The sequence below is a fragment of the Pristiophorus japonicus genome, chromosome 1 (genome assembly GCF_044704955.1).
Source record: "Pristiophorus japonicus isolate sPriJap1 chromosome 1, sPriJap1.hap1, whole genome shotgun sequence".
NCBI classification, from domain to species: Eukaryota; Metazoa; Chordata; class Chondrichthyes; family Pristiophoridae; genus Pristiophorus; species Pristiophorus japonicus.
Window position 1 is genome coordinate 517,479,651 of NC_091977.1, and position 25,713 is coordinate 517,505,363.

General features: G+C 42.5%; 1 protein-coding gene across 1 annotated transcript in view; it reads left to right on the forward strand.

Annotated features, from left to right (window-relative positions):
* Positions 1-21,407, forward strand: part of ralbp1 (ralA binding protein 1) — a 49,483-nt gene extending 28,076 nt beyond the window's left edge. The window contains exons 7-10 of the mRNA XM_070896071.1: positions 6,208-6,318; positions 17,549-17,670; positions 19,689-19,815; positions 20,433-21,407. Of these exons, the coding sequence (XP_070752172.1) occupies positions 6,208-6,318; positions 17,549-17,670; positions 19,689-19,815; positions 20,433-20,702 (630 nt within the window). The 3' untranslated portion in view covers positions 20,703-21,407. The remainder of the gene's footprint in view (positions 1-6,207; positions 6,319-17,548; positions 17,671-19,688; positions 19,816-20,432) is intronic.
* The last annotated feature ends 4,306 nt before the right edge of the window (positions 21,408-25,713 follow it).

Here is a 25,713-nt window from a genome sequence, read left to right on the forward strand (position 1 = left end):
CTATGTTTTGTAATATGTCGCAGTAAATCAGTGTTCCCATTAATTTGCACACATCAAACTGCTGATGTGAACAGATCTTGCCGTTCCGATTTAGGATTTATCGACGAATGAGACATCCGCTATAAAAAAACAACTAGACTGTTGCAAACCCCCAGGCCTGTGTAGCTTGAATAGGACATACAAGTGCGTAAGAAATATAGGTGCAAATAAATCTGAATTTCCTGGTCTTTGTGGGACTGTTTGCCAAGGCTTTTGGGACCAAGTTTCCACAGGAGTTGCTCCCATTTTTTTTTGGAGCAACCAGTTTTTTTTTTGGAGTATCTTAAAAATCGTAATTCTCCACATTTAGTTTGCTCCAGTTTCAGTGAGTGAGTTCAGTTTCTGTTTAGTTCAGTTTTTTTTTCCAAAAGGGGGTGTTACCAGCCACTTAGCCTATTTTGGCCATTTAAGCAAGTTTAGACAGCGAAAAGTTACTCCAAACTAACTTAGGCCAGCGTATGTGTCCATTTTTGTATGCCCAGAAAAACCTTGCGGAGATTTAAGAAATGAGCGCAGGTAGCCAACAGAGATTTGAGGGTGGGGGGGGGAAGAGAGGGAAGTTAGAGGATTTTCCAAAGCACTAAACACCTTCACAACAACGTTAAAGAAGCATAAGTACATTTTAAACACTAAACAAAGCAGTATATTTAAAGCACCAAGACTTACAAAGCATTAACCAAAGCACAAAAAGTAATAAGCAATTAATTAGCAAATAAAAAATAGAAGGAACCCTGCAACTAAAGCAGCAAGACCAAAGTAATAAGCAATCAATCAATAACAAGTTTAAAAAAAATAGAAGTCCTTTCTTTGTGTGAAGGAAAGGCAGCGGCCCACTGGGGAAGAGAGGGGAGGGAGGAGGGTGGGGAAGAGAGGGGAGGGAGGAGGGTGGGGAAGAGAGGGGAGGGAGGAGGGTGGGGAAGAGAGGGGAGGGAGGAGGGTGGGGAAGAGAGGGGAGGGAGGAGGGTGGGAAAGAGAGGGGAGGGAGGAGGGTGGGGAAGAGAGGGGAGGGTGGAGGGTGGGGAAGAGAGGGGAGGGTGTGGAGGAGAGGGGAGGGAGGAGGGTGTGGAGGAGAGGGGAGGGAGGAGGGTGTGGAGGAGAGGGGAGGGAGGAGGGTGTGGAGGAGAGGGGAGGGAGGAGGGTGTGGAGGAGAGGGGAGGGAGGAGGGTGTGGAGGGGAGGGGAGGGAGGAGGGTGGGGAGGGGAGGGTGGGGAAGAGGGGAGGGAGGAGGGTGGGGAGGGGAGGGTGGAGAAGAGAGGGGGGTGGGGAGGGGAGAGTGGAGAAGAGAGGGGAGGGAGGGGGGCAGAGGAAGAGAGGGGTGAGGGGGGAAGGGTGGTGGGGGGGAAGAGAAGAGAGGGGTGGTGGGGGGGAAGAGAAGAGAGGGGTGGTGGGGGGGAAGAGAAGAGAGGGGTGGTGGGGGGGAAGAGAAGAGAGGGGTGGTGGTGGGGGGGAAGGGAAGAGAGGGGTGGTGGGGGGGAAGGGAAGAGAGGGGTGGTGGGGGGGAAGGGAAGAGAGGGGTGGTGGGGGGGAAGGGAAGAGAGGGGTGGTGGGGGGAAGGGAAGAGAGGGGTGGTGGGGGGGAAGGGGGAGAGGAAGAGAAGGGTGGGGGGTGAAGGGGGAGAGGAAGAGAAGGGTGGGGGGAAGAGAAGAGAAGAGTGGGGGGCAGGAGGAGGGGTGGGGGCAACGTTAAACAGAAGAGCCTGCCCAGGTCCCATCCTACTCACATCTTGACCTTTGGCAAGTTAGTGGAAGATGCCTGGCACTGTGGAACAGTATCCATTATAACTCACCGCTTTCAGTAGCAAGAGGAGAAAATCAGAAGGATATAGCCATCACTTTCTTATTGAAAGGGCTATTTTCCCCAACACTTAAGACTTGGAACTGCAAGAATATCCAAGTCTTTGCCCATATTTCCTGTTTGATGACTTATCGCGCTAGATTCATTGAAAACGGTAATAAACACACCGCAGAGGGACCAAGTTCCCTCGCAGGTCGTGGTGGGGAGCCCCTTCGGCCAGAACTAGGGGTGACGTGCTTCGGGCCCCTTGCACACAGCCTGCAGCACACGCGCACACAATCTGGGGGCGAGGAGCTACTGCACATGCGCGCACATTCTAGCGTGCATGTGCAGAGATCCCGGTACAGTTTTCATTGCTGGGACCTGGCTCTGCCCCCCGCTGGTTCTGCTGCGCTCCGCCGAGTTCGAAGGAGGCCTGATGAGCGTGGAGAATATCACGATAAGCATTAGGCGCGCTTTTTGTTTCAGAAAGTTGGCGGACCTCACGGAGGTACGCCGTTCTAAGGGTCGGTGGAAACTTGGCCCCATAAGCTGTAGCTTGTACATAGCCCCAGCAAACTTTATGCACTTTTTTATGCTAATACTGCCATTTTTGTGGATAGTTTTAATCATTGAAAATGTTCAGTTATGTTCTGGATATTGCATTTTTAATTGCAAAATGTTAAATATGCATAACCTATGTATTTAAATGGCTTAGTCTGTGTGAAATCCTAAGCTATCTGATGTGGTATTAACTTTCTCCTCTCGCTCTCCCTGTCTTTCCTCTTCCCCATCACATGATTTTTGTCATATTAGTTCTGACATGCAGTCTCCAGCTGGCAGTGAAGGGCAATCACAACAGTACGCTTCTGTGTCTGTCATCTAACTGCTTTATCTTTATGATGGAGTGAGCTGAGTCAGAAGCCTAGGTCTGGTTGCCCTGCTCTCCCTCTCCAATAACAGCAGCTGGAGCTCATCTTTCACACAACAGCCGAACTGAGAACTGACAAGACTTGCCTAAATCTGCAACAAAATTAAATTTCTCCCATCTATTGTCATTTTCAATGTTGTTTTTTGGACTGTATATCCTAGGCTCTGGCTGTGATTCTAGGTATGCAACTGCAAAAAAATATCTGTTACTCCACTCTCGTTGACCTTTTATGACCAACATCAAACTTTGCACCACAGCATCTTTACTTTGACTTCAGATATACAGTTCCTTTTATCTCTCGCAAGTCTAATTAACAACTGCTATGTAGCACCTTTGACAATAACGTTATCCTTAATTTAGCAACAGTTTTGACCTCACTATCTCCTCTGACCCAAATGGAATTTCCACATCTCCATTGCCAATATTGTCTCTGAGAAGCTTTGATTGTTCTTTGCTGAACACTTGTTTCCTCTTAATTCCAAACCTGCACAGGACTTGGATCAGCTGTTGTAATGTATGCTTTGAGTGCCTAAACACAAGTTCACCAAGTGTTCTGGCCAGCATTTATTCCCTGACCATCTCAACCAAAACCGATTAACTGGTCATTTATCTTGTTTGCAGTATCTTGTCGTGTGCAAAATTTGCTGTCATATTTAACAACAATGACTGCATTTTAAAACAATGTATTGACTTTGAAGTGCCTTGGAATGTCCCAAGGACATGACTATAAATGCACCTGCTTTCTTCCTTTGAATTTAAAGATTACATGTCCCACTGTTCTAGATTCTACTTGAGGGTTATTGCTCGTTATTTTAAGTTCAAATCATTTTCAAAGCAAAACATTCATTTCTGCAGTGTCCTCATCCAGTGTTGTCATACACAAATCTGTTTTTAAAGGGCCCATCTCCTAATTCACTATTTTTTCTTGTTCTCTCTTTTGTTGCTTTTGATAATGCTTATGCTACAATTCTTTAATCTTGTATACGCATTCTGTTGTTCAGTACTTATCATCATTTGTCCATAGATTTGTCAGTTAACCATCACTCCCATCCTATTGTTAGTTCATTCCTCATCCTTTCAAAGTTGACCTTGTTTAAGTCGAGAACTTGCTTTGTGATCCTTCCTCCCGCCAAGCCTGACTGTGATATCAATCATATTATGGTCACTATTCCAACCGTGCAGTCTTGCTGCCAGATCATTCATTATGAGTAGGTCTGACACACAAACAGTGGAATCGAATACTGCTTGCTCCCATGTTGGCTTTAATCTATGCTGATTTCGGTATTTTGAATGCAATCAATAAATCTTTTTTCTTTTGCATTTGTGTTACATTTCCAATTTATATGCAAGTTAAAGTCTCCCATTGTTACCACATTTTTCTGCTTACAAGCCTCCGTGGATTGCATGTGTATATATTCTTCTGTTAAGTCATCTGTTGGGTGTTCTGTAAAATATTCCCACCAACGCTTTGCATCTTTTTCTGTTCCTTATTCATTCCACCTGATGGTAGCACTCATTTATAACTCTTTTTGCTACTGCCATGATTGTGCCCTTTATTCATTCGGCAATCTTTCATATTTTCCACGTCCTTGCTAACAGTTGCGCATCCTAATCCATTCAGCTCCAAGATCTGTGTTTGGGTAGATGAGAGAAACTGCTGTGCGTAGCCTGAGAAATCTTTTTCTCAAGCATATATTGTGCAGGACCTGAGATACAAGTTTAAATAGAATTGTGTTCCTTGTAGTTTACACACTGCTTCCACTCTCTTGTGCTAGCTGAGGTTTATTATTTGTGAATGCTGGCTGAATCTGGGAGCTAAATGAGAGCTTTTCACTCTGGTGCAGTGTACATAAATGTGTTCTTGTAACCTACTTAAAGTCTGAATGTAACAGCTATTAGATGACATAGAAACATAGAAAGTAGGTGCCGGAGTAGGCCATTCGGCCCTTCGAGCCTGCACCGTCATTCAATGAGTTCATGGCTGAACATGCAACTTCAGTACCCCATTCCTGCTTTCTCGCCATACCCCTTGATCCCCCTAATAGTAAGGGCTACATCTAACTCCTTTTTGAATATAATCAAACCCTTTGTCCTCTTCTGCTGAGTTCTAAATTTCTCCCAGTCCCCAGCTTCACTGCTATTTCTGGCCAATTTGTATGCCACTTCCTTGGCTTTAATACTATCCCTGATTTCCCTTGATAGCCACGGTTGAGCCACCTTCCCTTTTTTATTTTTATGCCAGACAGGAATGTACAATTGTTGTAGTTCATCCATGCGGTCTCTAAATATCTGCCATTGCCCATCCACAGTCAACCCCTTATGTATCATTCGCCAATCTATCCTAGCTAATTCAAGCCTCATACCTTCAAAGTTACCCTTAAGTTCTGGACCATGGTCTCTGAATTAACTGTTTCATTCTCCATCCTAATGTAGAATTCCACCATATTATGGTCACACTTTCCCAAGGGGCCTCGCACAACGAGATTGCTAATTAATCCTCTCTCATTACACAACACCCAGTCTAAGATGGCCTCCCCCCTAGTTGGTTCCTCGACATATTGGTCTGGAAAACCATCCCTTATGCACTCCAGGAAATCCTCCTCCACCGTATTGCTTCCAGTTTGGTTAGCCCAATCTATATGCATATTAAAGTCACCCCTGATAACTGCTGCACCTTTATTGCATGCACCTCTAATTTCCTGTTTGATACCCTCCCCAACATCACTACTACTGTTTGGAGGTCTGTACACAACTCCCACTAACGTTTTTTGCCCTTTGGTGTTCTGCAGCTCTACCCATACAGATTCCACATCATCCAAGCTAATGTCTTTCCTAACTATTGCATTAATCTCCTCTTTAACCAGCAATGCTACCCCACCTCCTTTTCCTTTTATTCTATCCTTCCTGAATGTTGAATACCCATGGATGTTGAGTTCCCAGCCCTGATCATCTTGGAGCCACGTCTCTGTAATCCCAATCACATCATATCTGTTAATATCTATTTGCACAGTTAATTCATCCACCTTATTATGAATACTCCTTGCATTAAGACACAAATGGCTTGTTTTTTTAACACCCTTTGTCCTTTTAGAATTATGATGTAGTGTGGCCCTTTTTATTTCTTGCCTTTGTTTACTCGGCCTTCCACTATTGCTTTTTACCTTTCTACCATCCGTTTCTGACTCCATATTACTTCGCCCTATCTCGCTGCATAGGTTCCCATCCCCCTGCCATATTAGTTTAAACACTCCCGAACTGCATTAGCAAATGTTACCCCCAGGAAATGTTTCTTACAAAGCATTCTGTTTTGCTTGGATGGGCAATGATCTCTCATTTGCCTGTATTATTATAATTGGAGAATACCTAATTGGAATCGGAAATAAGCAGGAGAGTTCCACGTCTTGCTAGAAACTATACCTGATGCATGTCATTGATTTTATCAATTTGTTTTTATGCAATTACAGGAATGTGAAACTAAGATTGCCCAGGAAATTGCTAGCCTATCCAAGGAGGATGTTTCTAAAGAAGAAATGAATGAGAATGAAGAAGAGGTTATCAATATTCTACTAGCTCAGGTATGTTCAATAGCAGAATAATGTTGTAATTGTATTCAGTGGTCAAAAATTAATTTGTCTTTTTGGTTCTGCATATATTTTGTGTGAATATACCATTGGCAGCTGTGCCTTCAACTGCCAAGGCCCCAAGCTCTGGAATTCACACGAAATCTCTCCACCTCTGTACCTCCCCCTCCTCATTTTAAGACGCTCCTTAAAACCTACCTCTCATCTGCCTTAATTCCTCCATATGTGGCTCGGTGTCAAATTTTGTTTGATAATGCTCCTATGAAGTACCTTGGGAAGTTTTATTAAGTTAAAAGTGCTATAAAAATACAAGTTGTTGTACTACCTGAGTTTAAATTATTTAAATAGCTATTAATTCACTAAAAAGGGAAACCAAATCCCTCATCTAAAAATGGCTCGTGCAAAATAAAGAAATGAAATCTCCGTTACTATTCAGGTGCACTAAAATATATTTTTTTCTCACTCTGTCAAAGGTACACTTCCACAAGCGTGCCTACACTCCTAAAGAATGGAAAGGTGACCTTGTATATATTAAGTAATCGGGGATAACACAACACTGGGTGGACAATTAAATCTTTAACAAAATTAATTGTCACTTGAAAAAACATGGGTTAATAAATGACAACCTACATAGATTTGTTAAAGGCATATTGTGTCTGAGAAACTTGATTGAGTTTTTCGATTAAATAATGGGGAGGGTTAATGAAGGTAGTGCAACTGATATTGTGTATATGGACTTTCAAAAGGCGCTTGATAAAGTGCCACATAATAGACTTGTTAGCAAAATTGAAGCCCATGGGATTAAAGAGGCAGTAGGAGCATGGATATGACATTGGCTAAGAAACAGAAACCAGAGAGTCGTGGTGAACAATGGTGCATCAGACTGGAGGGAAGTGTGCTGTGGTGCCCCAGGGGTCGGTGTTCGGACCACTGCTCTTTTGATATATATTAATGACTTGGACTTTGATAATTTCAAAGTTTGCAGATGACACAAAACTTGGAAATCTAAAACAGTGAGGAGGATAGGAACAGATTTCAGGAGGGCATAGTGAAATGGACAGGCACATGACACATGAAATTGAATGCAGAGAAATATGAAGTGATGCTTTTTGGAAGGAAAAATCAAGAGGCAATATAAATTAAATAATACAGTTTTAATGGGGGTACAGAAACAGAGATCTGGGGGTTCACTTACACAAATCTTTGAAGGTGACAGGACAAGTTGATGAGGCTGTTCAAAAAGCATGTGGGATTTTTGTCTTTAGAAGTAGAGCCATCGAGAATTAAGAGCAAGTCATAAACCTTTATAAATTGCTGGTTAGGCTGCAGCTGAAGTATTATGTCCAATTCTGGGCATCACACTTTAGGAAGGATGTCAAGTTCTTGGAGAGGGTGCAGAGGAGATTTACTAAAATGATACCAGGAGTACAAACATACGAACAATGACAGGCAAGTAAAGACTCTAGTCCATCCAGCCTGTCCCACATAATTGCAACATCTTGTGTATCACAATATATACACTCCCTACCCCATCCGAAACCATGTGATCTCCAGGGAGAGGCGGTAAATCAGATAACAGCCCAGGCCAATTTGGAGGGGGGAATCTGGGAAATTCTTCGACCCATGTAGGCGATTGAAACTAGTTCAGGAGATCACTCTGGACCTGAATTCCTGAAGTACATTCCTTTTGTAAGAGGTGATGCCCACCCTAACCAGAAACGGGTCCATTTCTCGCTTGAAGGACCTCAGTGAATCAGTGTCCACCGCACGAGATGCCATGCCTGCCAGGGGTCCACTATTCTCTGGGAAAAGAACCACTTCCTGACTGTCCATATGCAACTTAAAATTGAGACCCCTGTCCTCCCCAACCTATTTATTTGGCAATGTCAACTGGAACACAATCTATTCCCTTCATTATCTTCTAAACCTCAGTCAGATCACCCCGAAGTCTCTGCTTCTCTAAAGTATGGAGTCCCAACTTTTTTTTTAGCCAAGATTCTAGAATGGTCCCAGCGGATTGGAAGGTAACAAATGTAACGCCGCTATTCGAGAAAGAAGGGAGAGAGAAAACAGGGAACTATAGACCAGTTAGCCTGACATCAGTAGTAGGGAAAATGCTAGAATCTATTCTGGACGTGGTAACAGGGCACTTCGAAAATCATATGATTGGGCAGAGTCAACACGGATTTATGAGGGGGAAATCGTGTTTGATAAATCTAAGAGATTTATGAGGTTGTAATTAGCAGGGTAGATAAGGGGGAACCAGTGGATGTAGTGTATTTGGATTTTCAGAAAATTGCCACACAAGATTATTAAACAATATTAGGACTCATGGGATTGTGGGTAATATATTAGCATAGATTGAATAGGTTAGCGGACAGAAAACAAAGTAGGAATAAACGAGTCATTTTCCACAAGGGTCAGTGCTTCGGCCTCAGCTATTTAGAATCTATATCAGAGACTTGGATGAAACACTGAGTATAATGTATTGAAGTTTGATGACTGTACAAAGCTAGGTGTGAGGAGGATGCAAAGAAACTATCGAAGGATATAGATAGATTAAGTGAGTGGACAAGAACATGGTAGATGGAATATAATGTGGAGAAATGTGAACTTACTCACTTTGGTAGGAAAAATAGAAAAGCAGAATATTTTTTTAAATGGTGAGAGATTGGGAAATGTTGTTATTCAGATGGACCTGCGTGTCCTTGCATAAGAATCACAAAGTTAACCAGCAGGTACAGCAAGCAATTAGGAAAGCAAATGGTATGTTGGCCTTTATTGCAAAAGGTTTGGAGTATAAGAGTAAAGAAGTCTTACTGCAATTATGTTGTGCCCTGGTGAGACCACATTTGGAGTGCTGTGTACAGTTTTGGTCTCCTTACCTAAGAAAGTAAATAGTCTAATTATGGAGGATGAAAGTATGGCAGAAAGATTAAATTAAAATTGTATGTCTTATTTTAAAAATGGTGAAAGTAAGAATGTAAGTGTACTAGAGGAGGGTATAAAACAATTATTAAGAGATGCCATAGAAAAGGGTTTAAAATATATATTTTTTAATAACTGAGGATGGATATGTCACTGGGCCCTGATGGCATACACTCTAGACTGTTGAATGAAGTCAGAGAAGAGATAGAATTGGCTAATTATAGATTAGTCAGTTCAACCTCTCGTAGAACCCATAATTTTAAGATAATAATAGTAGATGTTGTTTAGAAATGCATGGGTTAGTCGAGGATAGCCAGCACAAATTTATTAAAGGCAAGTTGTGTTTGACAAATTTGTAGAGTTATTTTTCAAAAGTGTTTGATTACATAGATAAAGGGAATGCAGTAGATGTACCGAATGGATTTTAGAAGGATGATGATGCAATTTATTGTAGATAAGTGTGAAGTAATACATTTTGGGAGGAAAAACAAATGGGAGTATACACTTGATGAAAAGACACAAGAGTGTGGATAAACAGCGATCCCTAGAAATTCTAATTCGTAATTCCCTTAAAGTAAGTATGCTGGTAGAGAAAGCCATGAAAAACAGCATTTTGGGTTTTATCAATGGAGGCATAAATGTAATAAGTAATGATTAATTTGTACAAAACATTTAGGCCACAGTCTTTTTTTATTCATTCATTCATGGGGTGTGGCGTCACTGGCAAGGCCGGCATTTATTGCCCGTCCCTAATGGCCCTTGAGAAGGTGGTGGTGAGCCGCCGCCTTGAACCGCTGAAGTCCGTGTGGGGAAGGTACTCCCACAGTGCTGTTAGGATCCAGGATTTTGACCCAGCGACGATGAAGGAATGCTGATATGTTTCCAAGTCAGGATGGTGGGGAACTTGCAGGCGATGGTGTTCCCGTGCACCTGCTGTTTTTGTCCTTCTAGATGGTAAAGGCTGAGATTTGGGAGATGCTGCCGAAGAAGCCTTGGCGAGTTGCTGCAGTACATCTTGTAGATGGTATGCATTGCAGCCACGGTGTGCTGGTGGTGGAGGAGGGAGTGAATATTTAAGGTGGTGGATGAGGTGCTAATTGAGCAGCCTGCTTTGTCCTGGAAGATGTCGAGCTTCTTGTGTTGTTGGAGCTGCACTCATCCAGGCAAGTGGAGAGTATTCCATCACACTCCTGACTACTGTCTTGTAGATAAGGCCTTGGTGAGTCACTCGCCACAGAATACCCAGCCTCTGACCTCTTATAGCCACAGTATTTATGTGGCTGGCCCAATTAAGTTTCTCATCAATGGTGACCCCAGGAGGTTGATGGTGAGGTACTTGACGATGTTAGTCCCATTGAATCTCAAAGGGAGGTGGCTAGACGACTGTTGGAGTACTGTTTATAGTTTTGGGTGCCCCATTATAGAAAGGACATTAAAGCCGTGGAAAGCTTACATTAGGATGATCCCAGGGATGGAAAACTACAGCTATGAGGACAGACTTGAGATTCTGGGTCTATTTCTACTGGAGGAGACTTAATTGAGGTTAAAATTATGGAAGATTTTGATGTTGAATAGGGAAAGACTATTTTCTTGTAGTTGGGGAGGCAGTGAATGGGGGGGGGGGGTCATCAATTTAAACTCGTCATTAAGAGAGTGAGGAATGGCATTAGGAGAAATTTCTTTCCGCAGAGGATATTTGGGGGCTGGAATGCTTTGCCACAAGAGTGTTTGAGGCGGAGATCACACCATCTTTTAATGGAAAGCTGGATACATTTTCAAAGCAGACGAAAATATCGGGGACAGTCAATAGAATACGGGGCAGTATGATTAGATTTGGATTGCTCCAGCCAAGATCTGACACAGACGCAATGATTCAAGTGGCCTTGTTCTATGCTGTAAACCTCTGATTCTATTACTGTAAAACAGTATTCAACTAACCATCGTTTTACAAGATTTTATTAAAATGTAGTTAATGTTGACTGATATCTAAGACTGTCCTAAGCTCAAGTAAATTTTGTTTTGCCTGTCCAATGTAATGCAGATTACAGTGAATTGTGGCGCAAGTGTGACATTTTGGATAAAACGGCTACTGTAGCATTTAACCACAATTTAAGAAAATGAGTTGACTCCTGGAAAAGAGTTGCAGCATTCTGGCAGATGCTGTAGCAGGATTGGTGGTGGCAAAGGAGTACCTGTTGAAGATGTGGTGTCATAATTTCCAACACTTCGACATCACATATTAAGCTTGATTCTTAATTTCCCCCCTCCTCCATGAAGCCATGTTTACGATGACCTGACTCCAGGATATTCCAGCTTGTAAGCACCTTCAAAGGCAACAATCAGGAGGTGTGCTTGAATCTTGGGCGATTGCCTGGAGGATGGGCTGGTGGTTCACCTGTCTGTAGACAATCACCCTAAGTAAAACTCCACCTTTTGAAGCAAGTACAAATATCAATTGAGACAGGAATTCTCAGTTTGGAAGGTCAACTCTGCTATTGTTACCAGTACTGTGAACTCTGAACAAGTATTCAAGTCATTTAAATACATTATGGCAATTACAATTTTAAGGCTTTTACTCTGATATTTTCCTTGGGTTTATAAGAACGTGAGAAATAGGAGCAGGAGTAGGCCACCTGGCCCCTCAAGCCTGCTCCACCATTTAATAAGATCATGGACTCGGCTCCACCTCCCTGCTCGTTCCTCATAACCCTTTATTCTCTTGCTCAAAAATCTATCTCCATCTTAAATATATTCAATGACCCAGCCTCCACAGCTCTCTGGAAAAGAGAATTCCACAGATTTACAACTCTGAGAAGAAATTCCTCCTCATCTCAGTTTTAAATGGGCGGCCCCTTATTCTGAGACTATGTCCCCTAGTTTCCCCTATGAGTGGAAATATCCTCTCTGCATCCATCTTGTCCAACCCCCTGATTATCTTGTATGTTTTGGTAAGATTACCTCTCATTCTTCTGAACTCCAAGAGTACAGGCCCAACCCACTCAACCTATCTTCATAAGTCAAGCCCTTCATCTGCGGAATCAACCGAGTGAACCTTCTCTGAACAGCCTCCAATGCAAGTATATCCTTCTTTAAATACGGAGACCAAAACTGTACACAGTACTCCAGGTGTGACCTCACTAATAGCCTGTACAGTTGTAGCGGGCCTTCTCTGCTTTTATACTCTATCCCCCTTGCAATAAAGGCCAATGTTCCATTTGCCTGCCTGATTATGTGCTGTACCTGCATACTCACTTTTTATGTTTCATGCACTTAGCCTGTCTATGTCCCTTTGCAGATTTTTTGTATCCTCCTCACAATTTGCTTTCCCACACATCTTGTGTCATCAGCAAACTTGACTACATTGTACTTGCTCCCTTCATCCAAGTCATTAATATAGATTGTAAATAGTTGAGCCCCAGCACCGATCTCTGCGGCACCCCACTAGTTACTGTTTGCCAACCAAATGACCCATTTAACCCGACTCTCTCTTCTGTTAGTTAGCCAATCCTCTATCCATGCTAATATATTACCCCAACCCCGTGAACTTTTATCTTGTGCAGTAACCTTCTATGTGGCACCTTATCGAATGTCTTCTAGAAATCCAAATACACCACATCCACTGGTTCCCTCTTATCCACCCTGCTCGTTACATCCTCAAAGAACTCCAGCAAATTTGTCAAACATGATTTCCCTTTCATAAAACCATGCTGACTCTGTTTGATTGAATTAGGCTTTTCCAAATATCCTGCTACTGCTTCTTTAATAATAGACTCCAGCATTTTCCCAACGACAGATGTTAGGCTAACTGGTCTATAGTTTCCTGCTTTCTGTCTGCCTCCTTTTTTTAAATAGGGGTGTTACATTTGCGGTTTTCCAATCCGCTGGGACAGTCCCAGAATCCAGGGAATTTTGGTAAATTACAACCAATGCATCCACTATCTCTGCAGCCACTTCTTTTAAGACCCTGGGATGTAAGCCATCAGGTCCAGGGGATTGGTCCGCCTTTAGTCCCATTATTTTACCGAGTACTACTTATTTAGTGATAATGATTGAATTAAGTTCCTCCCTCCCTATAGCCCCTTGATTATCCACTATTGGGATGTTTTTACTGTCTTCTACCGTGAAGACCAATACAAAATATTTGTTCAACGCCTCTGCCATTTCCCTGTTCTCCATTGTTAATTCCCCAGTCTCATCCTCTAGGGGAGCAACATTTACTTTCGCCACTCTTTTCTTTTTTATGTACTTGTAGAAACTCTTGCTGTCTGTTTTATATTCCATGCTAGTTTACTTTCATCATCTATCTTCCCTGTCCTCATTTTTTTAGTCGTTCTTTGCTGGCTTTTAAAAGCTTCCCAATCCTCTGGCCTCCCACTAGTCTTGGCCACATTGTATGCCCTTGTTTTCAATTTGATGCCATCCTTTATTTTCTTTGTTAGCTATAGATGGTTATCCCTTCTCTTGCAGTCTTTCCTTATTGGAATATATTTTTGTTACGGGTTATGAAATATCTCCTTAAATGTCTGCCACTGCTCATCAACCGTCCTATACTTTGAATCTATTTTCCCAGTCCACTTTAGCCAACTCTACCTTCATACCTTTGTAGTCTCCTTTATTTAAGCTTAGGACACTGGTTTGAGATCCAACTTTCTAACCTTCAAACTGAATTTGAAATTCAACCATATTGTGGTCACTCATTCCTAGAGGATCCTTTACTAGGTGATCATTTATTAATCCTGTCTCATTACACAATACCAGATCTAAAATAGCCTGCTCTCTGGTTGGTTCCGCAACATACTGATCAAGCACACTATCTCGGATACAATCTATGAACTCTTCCTCAAGGCTGCCCTGGCCAATTTGCTTTGTCTAATCAATATGAAGGTTAAAATCGCCGATGATTATTGCTGTTCCTTTTGTACAAGCCTCCATTATTTATTGATTTTTACTCCGTCCAACACTGTAGCTACTATTAGGGGGCCTATAGACTATGCCCGCAAGCGACTTTTTCCCCTTATACCTTAACTCCACCCAAACTGATTCAACATCTTAATCTTCTGAGCCAATATCGTTTCTCACTAACGCACCGATCTCATCCTTAATTAACAGAGCTATCCCACCTCCCTTTCCTTTCTGTCTGTCCTTCCAAATTGTCAAATATTCCTGAATATTTAGTTCCCAGTTCTGGTCATCTTGCAATTACGTCTCTGTAATGGCTATCGACTATTTGTGCCGTCAACTCATCTATTTTGTTACGAATGCTACGTGCATTCAGATAAAGAGCTTTTAAATTTGTTTTTTTCCCCATTTTTTTCCTGCTTTGACCCCACTTTCTGATTCAGTATCAGACCAAACTTATAAGCGAGCCCTCACTCTCTACAGACTGGAGTGCGCTGGATAGCTAGGTAATTAGTCAGACTGGCATTCAACAGAAACCCTCGGATCTGTATGTGCCTGTAGTCCCCAACCTATCTCTCTTACTTTGGAAACCTCTGTCAGACTCTGGCTTAGGCTATACATTATTAAACAGTAAAAAAAAAAAATTCTTCCTTGGAATGTAGAAAAATAACTGAGTTTTGGATGACCTCTTCTGATCTAACACTCAGTTGTAAAATTGGAGCTGAAGCACAGACCCAAACAATAACAACTTGTATTTATATAGCGCCTTTAATGTCGTAAAATGTCCCAAGGTGCTTCCCAGGAGCATTATCAAACAAAGAGATGAGATATTAGGGCAGCTGACCAAAAGCTTGGGCGATGAGGTATGGTTTTAAAGAATTTTTAAAGCAAGAAAGGCAGAGAGGTTTAAGGAGGGAATTCTAGAGCATAGGGCCCTGGCAGCTGAAGGCACGGTCACCAATAGTGGAGCGATTAAAATCTGAGATGCTCAAGAGGCCAGAATTGGAGGACCACAGACATCTCGATGGATTGTAGGGATGAGGAGATTAGAAATAGGGAAGGATGAGGCCATGGAGGGATTTGAAAACCAGGATGAGAATTTTAAAATTGAAGTGTTGCTTAACTGGGGGCCAATGTAGGTCAGCGAGTACAGGGGTGGGTGATGGGTGAATGTGACTTAGTCGAATTAAAACACGGCAGCAGAGTTTTGGATGACCTCAAGTTTATGGAGAGTAGAATGTGGGAGGCCAGCCAGGAGCGCATTGGAATAATCAAGTCTATAACCTTATGTGGTGGTTCACTGTTGACCTCTACACCCAGATCTCTCTCTTCGCTGCAGAAGGATAGTCAAAGTGACCTTTGATCTCCTGAAATATACTTTTTAAAATCCTTTAAGGAATGATCAGAACAAAGAAAATTAAAGAAATATTTTGCAATCTCATAGGGCTGCAAATGAACTACATACTTACTGGAATTAGGTTGTTTAGCTTCTTCCAGGGAACAAAATAATCTGCGCCATACACTTTTTAAGGCATTCCCTTATCCGGCAGCAACAACGTCCATTTATACAGCACCGTTAATGTAAAAACATGCCCCCAAGGCACACTTAGATGCGTACTCAGAAATAAATGGATGTCGAGCCAAAGAAGGAGATGTTAGGAGATATAAACAAAAGCTTGGTCAAAGTGGTGAGTATTAAAGAGCGTCTTAAAATTATGCGAGGAAGGTAGAGGCGGGTGGGCTTAGACAGGGAATTGTACAGCGTAAGACCCAGGTGTCTGAATTTGATAAGAAAATAGGATAGGTTTGGCTGCAATACTCTACAATTGAATTATCTGCTGCATATAGGTTTTAGTATAGAAACATAGAAAATAGGTGCAGGCGTAGGCCATTCGGCCCTTCGAGCCTGCACCGCCATTCAATGAGTTCATGGCTGAACAAGCAACTTCAGTACCCCATTCCTGCTTTCTCGCCATACTTCTTGATCCCCCTAGTAGTAAGGACTACATCTAACTCCTTTTTGAATATATTTAGTGAATTGGCCTCAACAACTTTCTGTGGTAGAGAATTCCACAGGTTCACCACTCTCTGGGTGAAGAAGTTTCTCCTCATCTCGGTCCTAAATGGCTTACCCCTTATCCTTAGACTGTGACCCCTGGTTCTGGACTTCCCCAACATTGGGAACATTCTTCCTGCATCGAACCTGTCTAACCCCGTCAGAATTTTAAATGTTTCTATGAGATCCCCTCTCATTCTTCTGAACTCCAGTGAATACGAGCCCAGTTGATCCAGTCTTTCTTGATATGTCAGTCCTGCCATCCCGGGAATCAGTCTGGTGAACCTTCGCTGTACTCCCTCAATAGCAAGAATGTCCTTCTTCAAGTTAGGAGACCAAAACTGTACACAATACACCAGGTGTGGCCTCACCAAGGCCCTGTACAACTGCAATAACACCGCCCTGCCCCTGTACTCAAATCCCCTCGCTATGAAGGCCATCATGCCATTTGCTTTCTTAACCGCCTGCTGTACCTGCATGCCAACCTTCAATGACTGATGTACCATGACACCCAGGTCTCGTTGCACCTCCCCTTTTCCTAATCTGTCACCATTCAGATAATAGTCTGTGTCTCTATTTTTACCACCAAAGTGGATAACCTCACATTTATCCACATTATACTTCATCTGCCATGCATTTGCCCACTCACCTAACCTATCCAAATCACTCTGCAGCCTCATAGCATCCTCCTCGCAGCTCACACTGCCACCCAACTTAGTGTCATCCACAAATTTGGAGATACTACATTTAATCCCCTCGTCTAAATCATTAATGTACAATGTAAACAGCTGGGCCCCCAGCACAGAACTTTGCGGTACCCCACTAGTCACTGCCTGCCATTCTGAAAAGTACCCATTTACTCCTACTCTTTGCTTCCTGTCTGCCAACCAGTTCTCAATCCATGTCAGCACACTACCCGCAATCCCATGTGCTTTAACTTTGCACATTAATCACCTTGTCGAAAGCCTTCTGAAAGTCCAAATACACCACATCAACTGGTTCTCCCTTGTCCACTCTGGAGACCAACCACTTGGATGAGGTTCTGATAACTCCCAGTGCCTATAGAAATGTACTTCACAATACATTATTGCCTTCGAGAACTGAGAAAGGGGTAGATAAATGGGGGGGAAATGCTGTGGTTTCAGCTTATTGATGACTATAGTTCTAATGGTTTAATCATTGAAACATTCAGGGTATTTCATTCTCCAGTATAGTGTGATGCATTATATTCAAGGTACTTATCCGATGAGAATGCAGATTAAAAACAGTCCTTCTTGGTGTCACTGTTTTGACATGGCTCAAGAGTTGCTTTAGTTCTCACGTGGAAAGGTTGTTTTAAAGGAGAATGAAATCCTGACCGAACAGGAGGAACTGCTGGCCATGGAGCAGTATTTACGGCGACAGATTGCATCTGAAAAAGAGGAAATTGAACGTCTTAGAGCCGAGATTGCAGAAATTCAGAGGTGAGCAAAGGTGCCAAAGTTTGTACAGAGAGCATTACTTGAGAACTTTTGTATGGATTAGGAGTTAAAGGCACGAAAAAACACTTTTGAATTCAAGCCCCAATATTATCTATTGAGCTTGCGTTGGGTGCCTGAGGTTAGCCAGCTCTTTAAGTTTATGAAGCATTGTGGCTTCCATCTTGGGAGATTAGCCAATCCAGAATGTCCTGATTTAATGAAGTATACCCAATCAATGATACTTCCTTTATTTCTAATGAATGATAATATATAAACATTATTGCTTTTATATAGTTCCTTCTGACAGTAAGACTCCCCAAATTATGGACTACTTTTGAAGTGCAGTCACCACATGTTCATTTCAAGAAAAGTGGACGACATTATTGCCAAAACATTTGCAAATACCCTTTCCTTAATTAGTCTCTTTTTTTTTTAAAAGAGCAGAGATGGTTGAGAGGAGATTTGATAAAGGTGTTCAAAATCATGAAGGGTCTAGATAGAGAGCAATTGTTAGCATTGGTGGAAGGGTTGAGAACCAGAGTACATAGATTTATGGACATGAGGAAAAACCTTTTTACAGTGAGTGGTTGGGATCTGGAGGGGCTGAATGCATAAAATGGCAGACCAGGATAAGTCTGCCAACTATCGATTAGCAAGAAATTAACTAGAGACCATACTTAAAGTTAAAAATACTCAGTATGGACTGATCAGGGAACTTCAGTGTGTGTTTGTAAAGGATAGGTCATGTTTGACTAACTTGATAGATTTTTTTGAGAGAATAACAAAGCACAAATAGGCAGCACAATGAATGCAGTTGATATGGACTTCCAGAAAGCAATTTATAAAGTGCCACAAAAAAATTGGATGAGAAAACTGAGGCCCATGACAAAGAAAGGGAATAATAAATAATGGAAGTAAGTATACTTTAAATGGCAAGTTTATTAGTACAGTAGAGGATCAAGAAACAGGTGTGCAGGAACACACATCCTCGAACATGGATAGACTGATTTTAAAAAAACTTAAGATTAATGGGACTTTGGGATTATATTGTAAGAAATGTGAAAAGAGATCATGATTGTACCGTGATGGGCAAGATCTGGAATACTATGTACAGTTTTGGGCTCCTCACTGTAGGAGGGAGGATATAATAACCATGGAGAAAGTACAACACAGATTTTACCAGCATGATATCGGGGATGAAGGACCCGAGTTATAAAATATGGCGAGAGCAACTATAGCTGTATTCTCTTGAACTGAGAAGATTGAGGGGGGATTTTACTAATAGTGTTCATTAAAATAAGCGGACTATTTCTATTGGTAGGTAAATTGAAATCAAGAGGTCATGGTCTTAAGATGAGCACTGAATACTCAATGGGGGAGAAAGTAGCTGAATGTGGAATATGTTGACACAAGTGGTCGATACAAAATTGATTATTCAAAAAGCTACTTGATAATTAAAAGGTATAAAGGGAAAGTGAGAAAATGGGATTAGTATTGAGAAAGCAGAAAATGGGACTGTGAAATCAGACCCTGAGAAGGGCCTATATAAGTAGTGCTGTGCTAAACATTCTGTTTCGATTGCTTTTCAGTTCACCTAGTGACAGCATCCAGTGTTACCCCTTTAGTAAAATCTAATAGTTATTCTGTGTAAGATTACAGCAGGTAATTGTGATTCAAGAAAATATAGGAACGCAGGAATACAACGCTAAAATAGCCAGTGAGTCCATCCTGCACCTGTTTGACATTCTGGGCTGGAATCCTTTCCTGCGGCAAACCCACATCTCTGCTAAATTAAGAAATCGATCCAATTCACTTTTAAATGCTTTAGCTGTGTGGGCCAGAGATCTGACTTTACAGTAGTTAGCATAATTGGCACACACTAAATTACATGAGATGGGAACCAGAAGAAAAAAAACCCATTTAAAAATAATAGATATAAATGTAAAGTTACTTCAAATGCGGCTCACCTTCACGAGATGAGATGAGACACTTGAAATGTTTTTGTTCTGCTTGCTTCATAGTCGCCAACAACAGCATGGTCGGAGTGAAACGGAGGAATACTCCTCTGAAAGTGAGAGCGAGAGTGAGGATGAGGAAGAGCTGCAGCTCATCCTAGAAGACCTTCAGCGTCAAAATGAAGAGTTGGAGGTAAATGACATTATTAGATTCATAATTGCTCCAACAGGAGCCACTGAATCCTCTGTACAGCATAACTAATGACTTGTTACCATGGTAAATTCTTGCATTGGACAACTTCCATGCACTTTTGCTTTTACAATTAAGACCATTAGTGTTCCAAATATTCGTAACACTTTGTAGTGTTTCATATATTTTCCATTTCAGCAGCCAGTAAAGGGCACATTGGAGTGACATTAGCTAGTGGGAGTCTTGTCAGAACGTGGCTGCTTCCTAACATTGCAGTCAGTGGGCTCTGTGTTCAGGGTAATTTTGTCACCACTGAATACTTCAGGCTTTAATATCCAGTCCACTGTTCAACTGCTGAAAATGGTAGAAATACAGGACTCTATAAATATGCAGTGAATCTATAGCCTTCATCGAGCACTTCCCAGATGTAAATTGGCATTCAGTGACGACCATGCTTTACCCATGCAGGCAGTATATATTGTTTTGCAATTGGTTTGAAGTTTTTGCATAGTTAAAATCTGTAATGCCATAGAGTGCTTCAAAAGAAACCGTAAAAGAATGATGAATTCCGCCTATAGCGGTGAAAGCAGTTTAACGCTCACTGTTTCTTCCTGTGTCAGGTGAAGAACAACCACCTGAATCAAGCAATCCACGACGAGCGGGAGGCCATCATTGAGCTGCGTGTGCAGCTTCGACTGTTACAGGTGCAAAGACTGAAACAAGATCAACAGACTCAGGACGATGCAGAGGAACTCGGAGAGAATGCCACTGGTGCTCAGCAGCACAGGGACGTTGTGAGCGACGCAAGAATTGCACAGGAGCCACCCAAATCTGTGAAGGAAACACTGAAACCCTCTCCAAGCAAAGATCGCAAGGAGACCTCGCTCTGAAGAGCTCTGTGCCATTTGTTGCATTGCAGCTGCACTTAACAAAACTCTGACCAGAAAGCTGTCCAAGCAGTGAACTGTAACAATTGTTATAATCCTTTTCTACAGTTCATTTTTGGTGAATAAAAGTTACAATATCCCAAGTATAAAGTTAAATGCCATGAGGTGAAATGGTGTTGGTAAGCACATAGAAGACACATCTTTTGAGTTTTTTAAAAATGGAAATATGGGTTGTTGTTTTGTTACAAAGGACTGTGAAAAGTCTCCAGGCCACTTTTTGTTTTGTAATTATGCATGTGGAAAGTACTTTATTTTAAATTGAATTTTCCCTATTAAAAAAAAATCTATATTTCTAGCTGAGGATCAGTCAATGCCAGAAATGTTCAGGGTAGAGGCCTTTCAGTAAACATTAATAATAAGTAAAGATGCGTGATTAACGGAATGGTCACCCCAATGAGCAAAGTTGATAAATGTTATGTGGTTGTCAGTAACCTGTCTCTTCTGTTGGCTTTTTTTTTATTTTATAAACTGTCAGTATTTATCAGTTAATTAATTAATTAATTAATTAATTAAAATGGTTGGAAATTTGCATAGATTTCACAGTAATGCCAACCTGAAATTAGATTGTGTCCTGGACTTCTGATAACTCTTGCTTTTGTACAGTTGTTTGCACTGATCCATAATTTAAAATAAAAATAACAAAATGCCCATATGCGCACATGCATGTGTTGAGAACATTCCGGAGCCACTTGAGGCGTTTGTGAAGTATATTTCAGCTCTAGATTGCCGAGATTTTTTATTAACACAAATAATCTCCGCTCAATCGTTCAAGTGCCATTATTTTGCAAATTATTGCCACTAGTGACAGAGTGCCTGGTGCAAATGTCACGATAGTTTAACCTTTCATCGTCAATTAACTGGTTATAGTCTATCTGCTGTCAGAACTCTGGGAATCTGCCTTCAAAAACTAGATTCTTTGTGTAATCAGTTCGTTACCTGCTGAATAAAAAGCCTTTTTACTTAATTTGTTCTCCATAGAATATGGGTACTGATCTGACGCTGGCAATATCCCCAGGCTCAGCTTTTAACAGCACAAAGTGCCACCCTATTAACATAATAGGAGCAGGAATAGGCCATTCGGCCCTTTGAGCCTGCTCCGCCATTAATTATTATAGCAGATCTACCTCAACTCCACTTTCCTGCACTACCCCCATATCCCATGATTTCCTCAATATCTAAAAATCAATCTCTCTCGAGCATATTCAGCGATGCGCCTCCACAGCTCTCTGGGATAGAGAATTTCAAAGATTCACAACCCTCGAGTGAAGAAATGTCTCCTTATCACAGTCCTAAATGGCTGACCCCTTATTCTGAGATTCTGACCCCTGATTCTAGGGTTGGCAAATACCAGGTCAGACTGCTAGGTGAATTGAAGGGCAATTTGGAGGTTATGGTGTTTTATACACCTGTCCTATATGGTGGAAGTCATGGGTCTGGGAAGTGCTGCTGAAGAAACCATGGTGACTTTCTGCACTGCATCCTGTAAGCTAGTAAACACTGTCCAAACCTGTGTTCTCAACATGAACACATGCAATTGCAATGAGGGCTATTGGATATCATTAAGTGGGAATCCTGACACATTTCCACTTCTAAGCCAAGGCATTGATACCAATTGCAGCTTTCCTATCAGCACCCCCACTGAGATCAGCAAACTTAGCACAGATTGAACTGGAATCTACCCTACTCTGGTTCAACCTGCTGAGGTGTTGAGGGAGCCAAGCAGGTTTTAACCTAGAAAACAGTTTCAATAAGAAAAACATCCCAAGGCACTTCACAGAGCTATTGGGAGGGATGACCAAAACTTATCACGAGTGGGTTTTAAGGAGAGCCTTAAAGAGGGCTTTAGAGAAGGAAAGAATTAGAGAAACCAGAGGAACAAAATCATCCTCCTGTTTAAATCTTTTCATAGCCTTCCAGTTGTGGGGCTGGCTACAGAGAGGGGCAAGAACATGAAGGGATTTAAACATGAGGATGGCAATATTAAATTGGAGGGAGGGCGGGGGGGCAATTTCTACCCCATTCAGTCTAGAGGTGACAAATGCATAGGTGAGCTTCAGCAGCAGCAGATAAGCTGAGGCGAGGCGGAGGTGGCCAATGTTAGAGGTGGAAAGATGTTGTTACACACCAGAACTGGCCAAGGCGAGTAATTAAATTGGTGGCAAGAGTATGTTAGGGTGAGGGCTGAAGATGAATCCTTCGGTCATCCCAATGGAGGAAATTGTGGCTCATGTAGGACAAGACAAGAGGTGAAGCAAAGTGTTGCCAGTATACATGGGGAAGCTGACCCCATATCTTTGGCTGATGTCTTCACGGGGCAGCATTTAAATGAGGAAGAGGAGGCAGCCAGTATTGATCCTTGGGTGACTGCAGAGTAGTCCTTGTAGCATTGCAGGAGCAAGAAATAAGCCACAGCTGGAGATGTTCCTGCACCAATGTTAGGTAAGAGTGAAACAAGGAGTTGGAGACTCATGGAGCTGGCTAAGAGGAGAGGTATTGGAGGATGGTGTGGCCCAGCGCATCAAAGCCTGCAAAGCAGAGAAGGTAAAATGTATCCGAGTCAGTGGATTCATGAGTTGGTTAGGACACTTCGGTGCTGTAGCAGGGTCGGTAACCTGGAGACATTGGATTGCATCCCATTTGACATTTAACCCATATCTAACAAAAGTCTGTTGATCTCAATCATGAAAATTTCAATTAGCCCAGCAGCCACAAAGAGGTATGTTTTAAGGAGCACCTTGAAAGAGAGACAGAGGTTTAGGCAGGAAATTCCAATACTTAGGGCCTTGGCAATAGAAGGCACAGCCACCCATGGTTGAGCGATTATAATTAGGGATGCTCAAGAGGGCAGAATTTGAGGAGTGCAAACATCTCAGGGGGTTTTGGGGCTACAGGAAGAGAGAGATAAGAGGGGCAAGGCTATGGAGGGATTTGAAAATAAGGATGAGAATTTTGAAACCGAGGAGTTGTTTAACTGGAAGCCAATGTAAGTCAGCGAGCACAGGGGTGATGGGTGAGCAGGACTTGGTGAGAGTTAGGACATGGGCAGCCGAGATTTGGATCACCTATAGTTTACATAGGGTAGAATGTGGGGGGCCAGCCAGGAGTGCATTGGAATAGTCAAGTCCAAAGGCAACAAAAGCAGCAGATGAACTGAGGCAAGGGTGGAGACGGGCGATGTTATGGAGGTGGAAATAGGTGGTCTTAGTTATGCTGCAGATATGTGGTCGAAGCCTCAGACAGAAGTTGGGGAGAGGGATGGAGTCAGTGGCTCAGGAATGGAGTTTGTAGCGGGGACCGAAAACAATGGCTTTGGTCTTCCCAATATTCAATTGGAGAACACTTCTGCTCAACTCTTAGAGACCTTGGAGGGGTCAACAGAAGTGATAGGGAGGTAGAGCTGGGTGTCCTACATGTGGAAACTGATGCTGTGTTTCTGGATGATGTCGCCAAGGAGAAACATGTAGATGAGAAATAGGAGGGGGCCAAGGATGGATCCTTGGGGGGACACCAGCGGTAATGATGCGGAGGCGGGAAAAGAGCCAGAGAATCACCTGTAATGGCTTATGATCAGATACATAATCATGGAACCAGGTGAGTGCAGTCCCACCAAGTTATGCGATGGTGGAGAGGTCCATCCCATCCCACACCCCACCCAATCATAGCCCCTCAGACTCTGCTAGATCAGCAAAGAAACACCTCAATTACATCACCCCTTCTAAACTCATTTATGAAACCTGCCCTCATAATTTAATCTCCAGTACCACTGGTGAACCTGCGCTACACCCCTCCAAAGCCAGTATATCCTTCCTAAGGTGCAGTGCCCAGAACTGAATGCAGTACTGCAGAAGAGGGCTGACCAAGGTTCCTCCAGTTTCCCACCCTTAAGCAAATACTGATGTGTCTTTCTTGGATCCACAGTGGATGACCTCACATTGAAGTCCATTTGCTAGATTTTCCCCCACTATCTTGCTCACTATGCTTCCAACTTGGTGTCCTGCAAACTTGGATATACAACTCATGCACGAGTGATTGATCGGACTAGAGCGAGAGTAAAAGTTTTACTGGAGACAAGAGCGTCGAAAGGGAAAGTACTGAAGGAGTGGAGAGAGCAAGGTTGGAGGTGGTGACAAGGACCACAGCACCACCTGCTGCTTATTTACTATGCTTCAACAAAATAAAAATCAGAAAGTTAAGCGGGTCAGTGGTTGTGAGGTCCTTCTCCCAGGACATACTTTGGACAGGTGGTGGAAACTATTACATGGCGAGGAGGCTTTAATAAGCAGCAAGGTGGCCCTAGCTGTGAATCCAGTTTCAGTCACAGGAATTATGTAATAGCAATACCCCACAATAAAGTTGTGGAATGGCAAGGGCTTATTCATGAGGGAACAGACATAGAGAGAAATGATGAGGGGGTGATGATTGGCAATCTGGTAGAGTCTGAGGAGCTATGATTGGGTGGGTGGGATGGGAAGGAAGTTGGCAAGGTGAGTCCTCAGCAGGTGCACTGAGGAGGAGGGCTGGAAAGACGAGGAGGATGGAGCAGTTGGGATTGCTGCTCAAAAGGAGTCAATGACAGGTGCCTTGATGGGAGCTTCGAATAATGGCACAGAATGCTCAAGCCTGGGACAGCAGCAGAGAAGTCACAGTGGGGATTCAAGGTACAGTGCAAGAGGGATAAAAATGGAGAGAGATAATGGGCTAGGCTCCAGAGCAGCAGGTCAGGAATGACATGTCTTGGTCAAGGAGCAAGGACAGGGAGATGAAGAAGGCAGAGGTCCAGTGGTGGGATGAAGTTGACTTCAAGCAGCAATGTAAAATTTAAGGCACCAGAAGGAAAAGATTGAATAAAAAAAGGAATTTAAGTTTTTCTGACATCTTTAATTGCATCCATAGCCATTGCAAACTGTAAAAAACATAAGTAGGTCTTTAGAACACAAGATGAAGAAAGCAACCT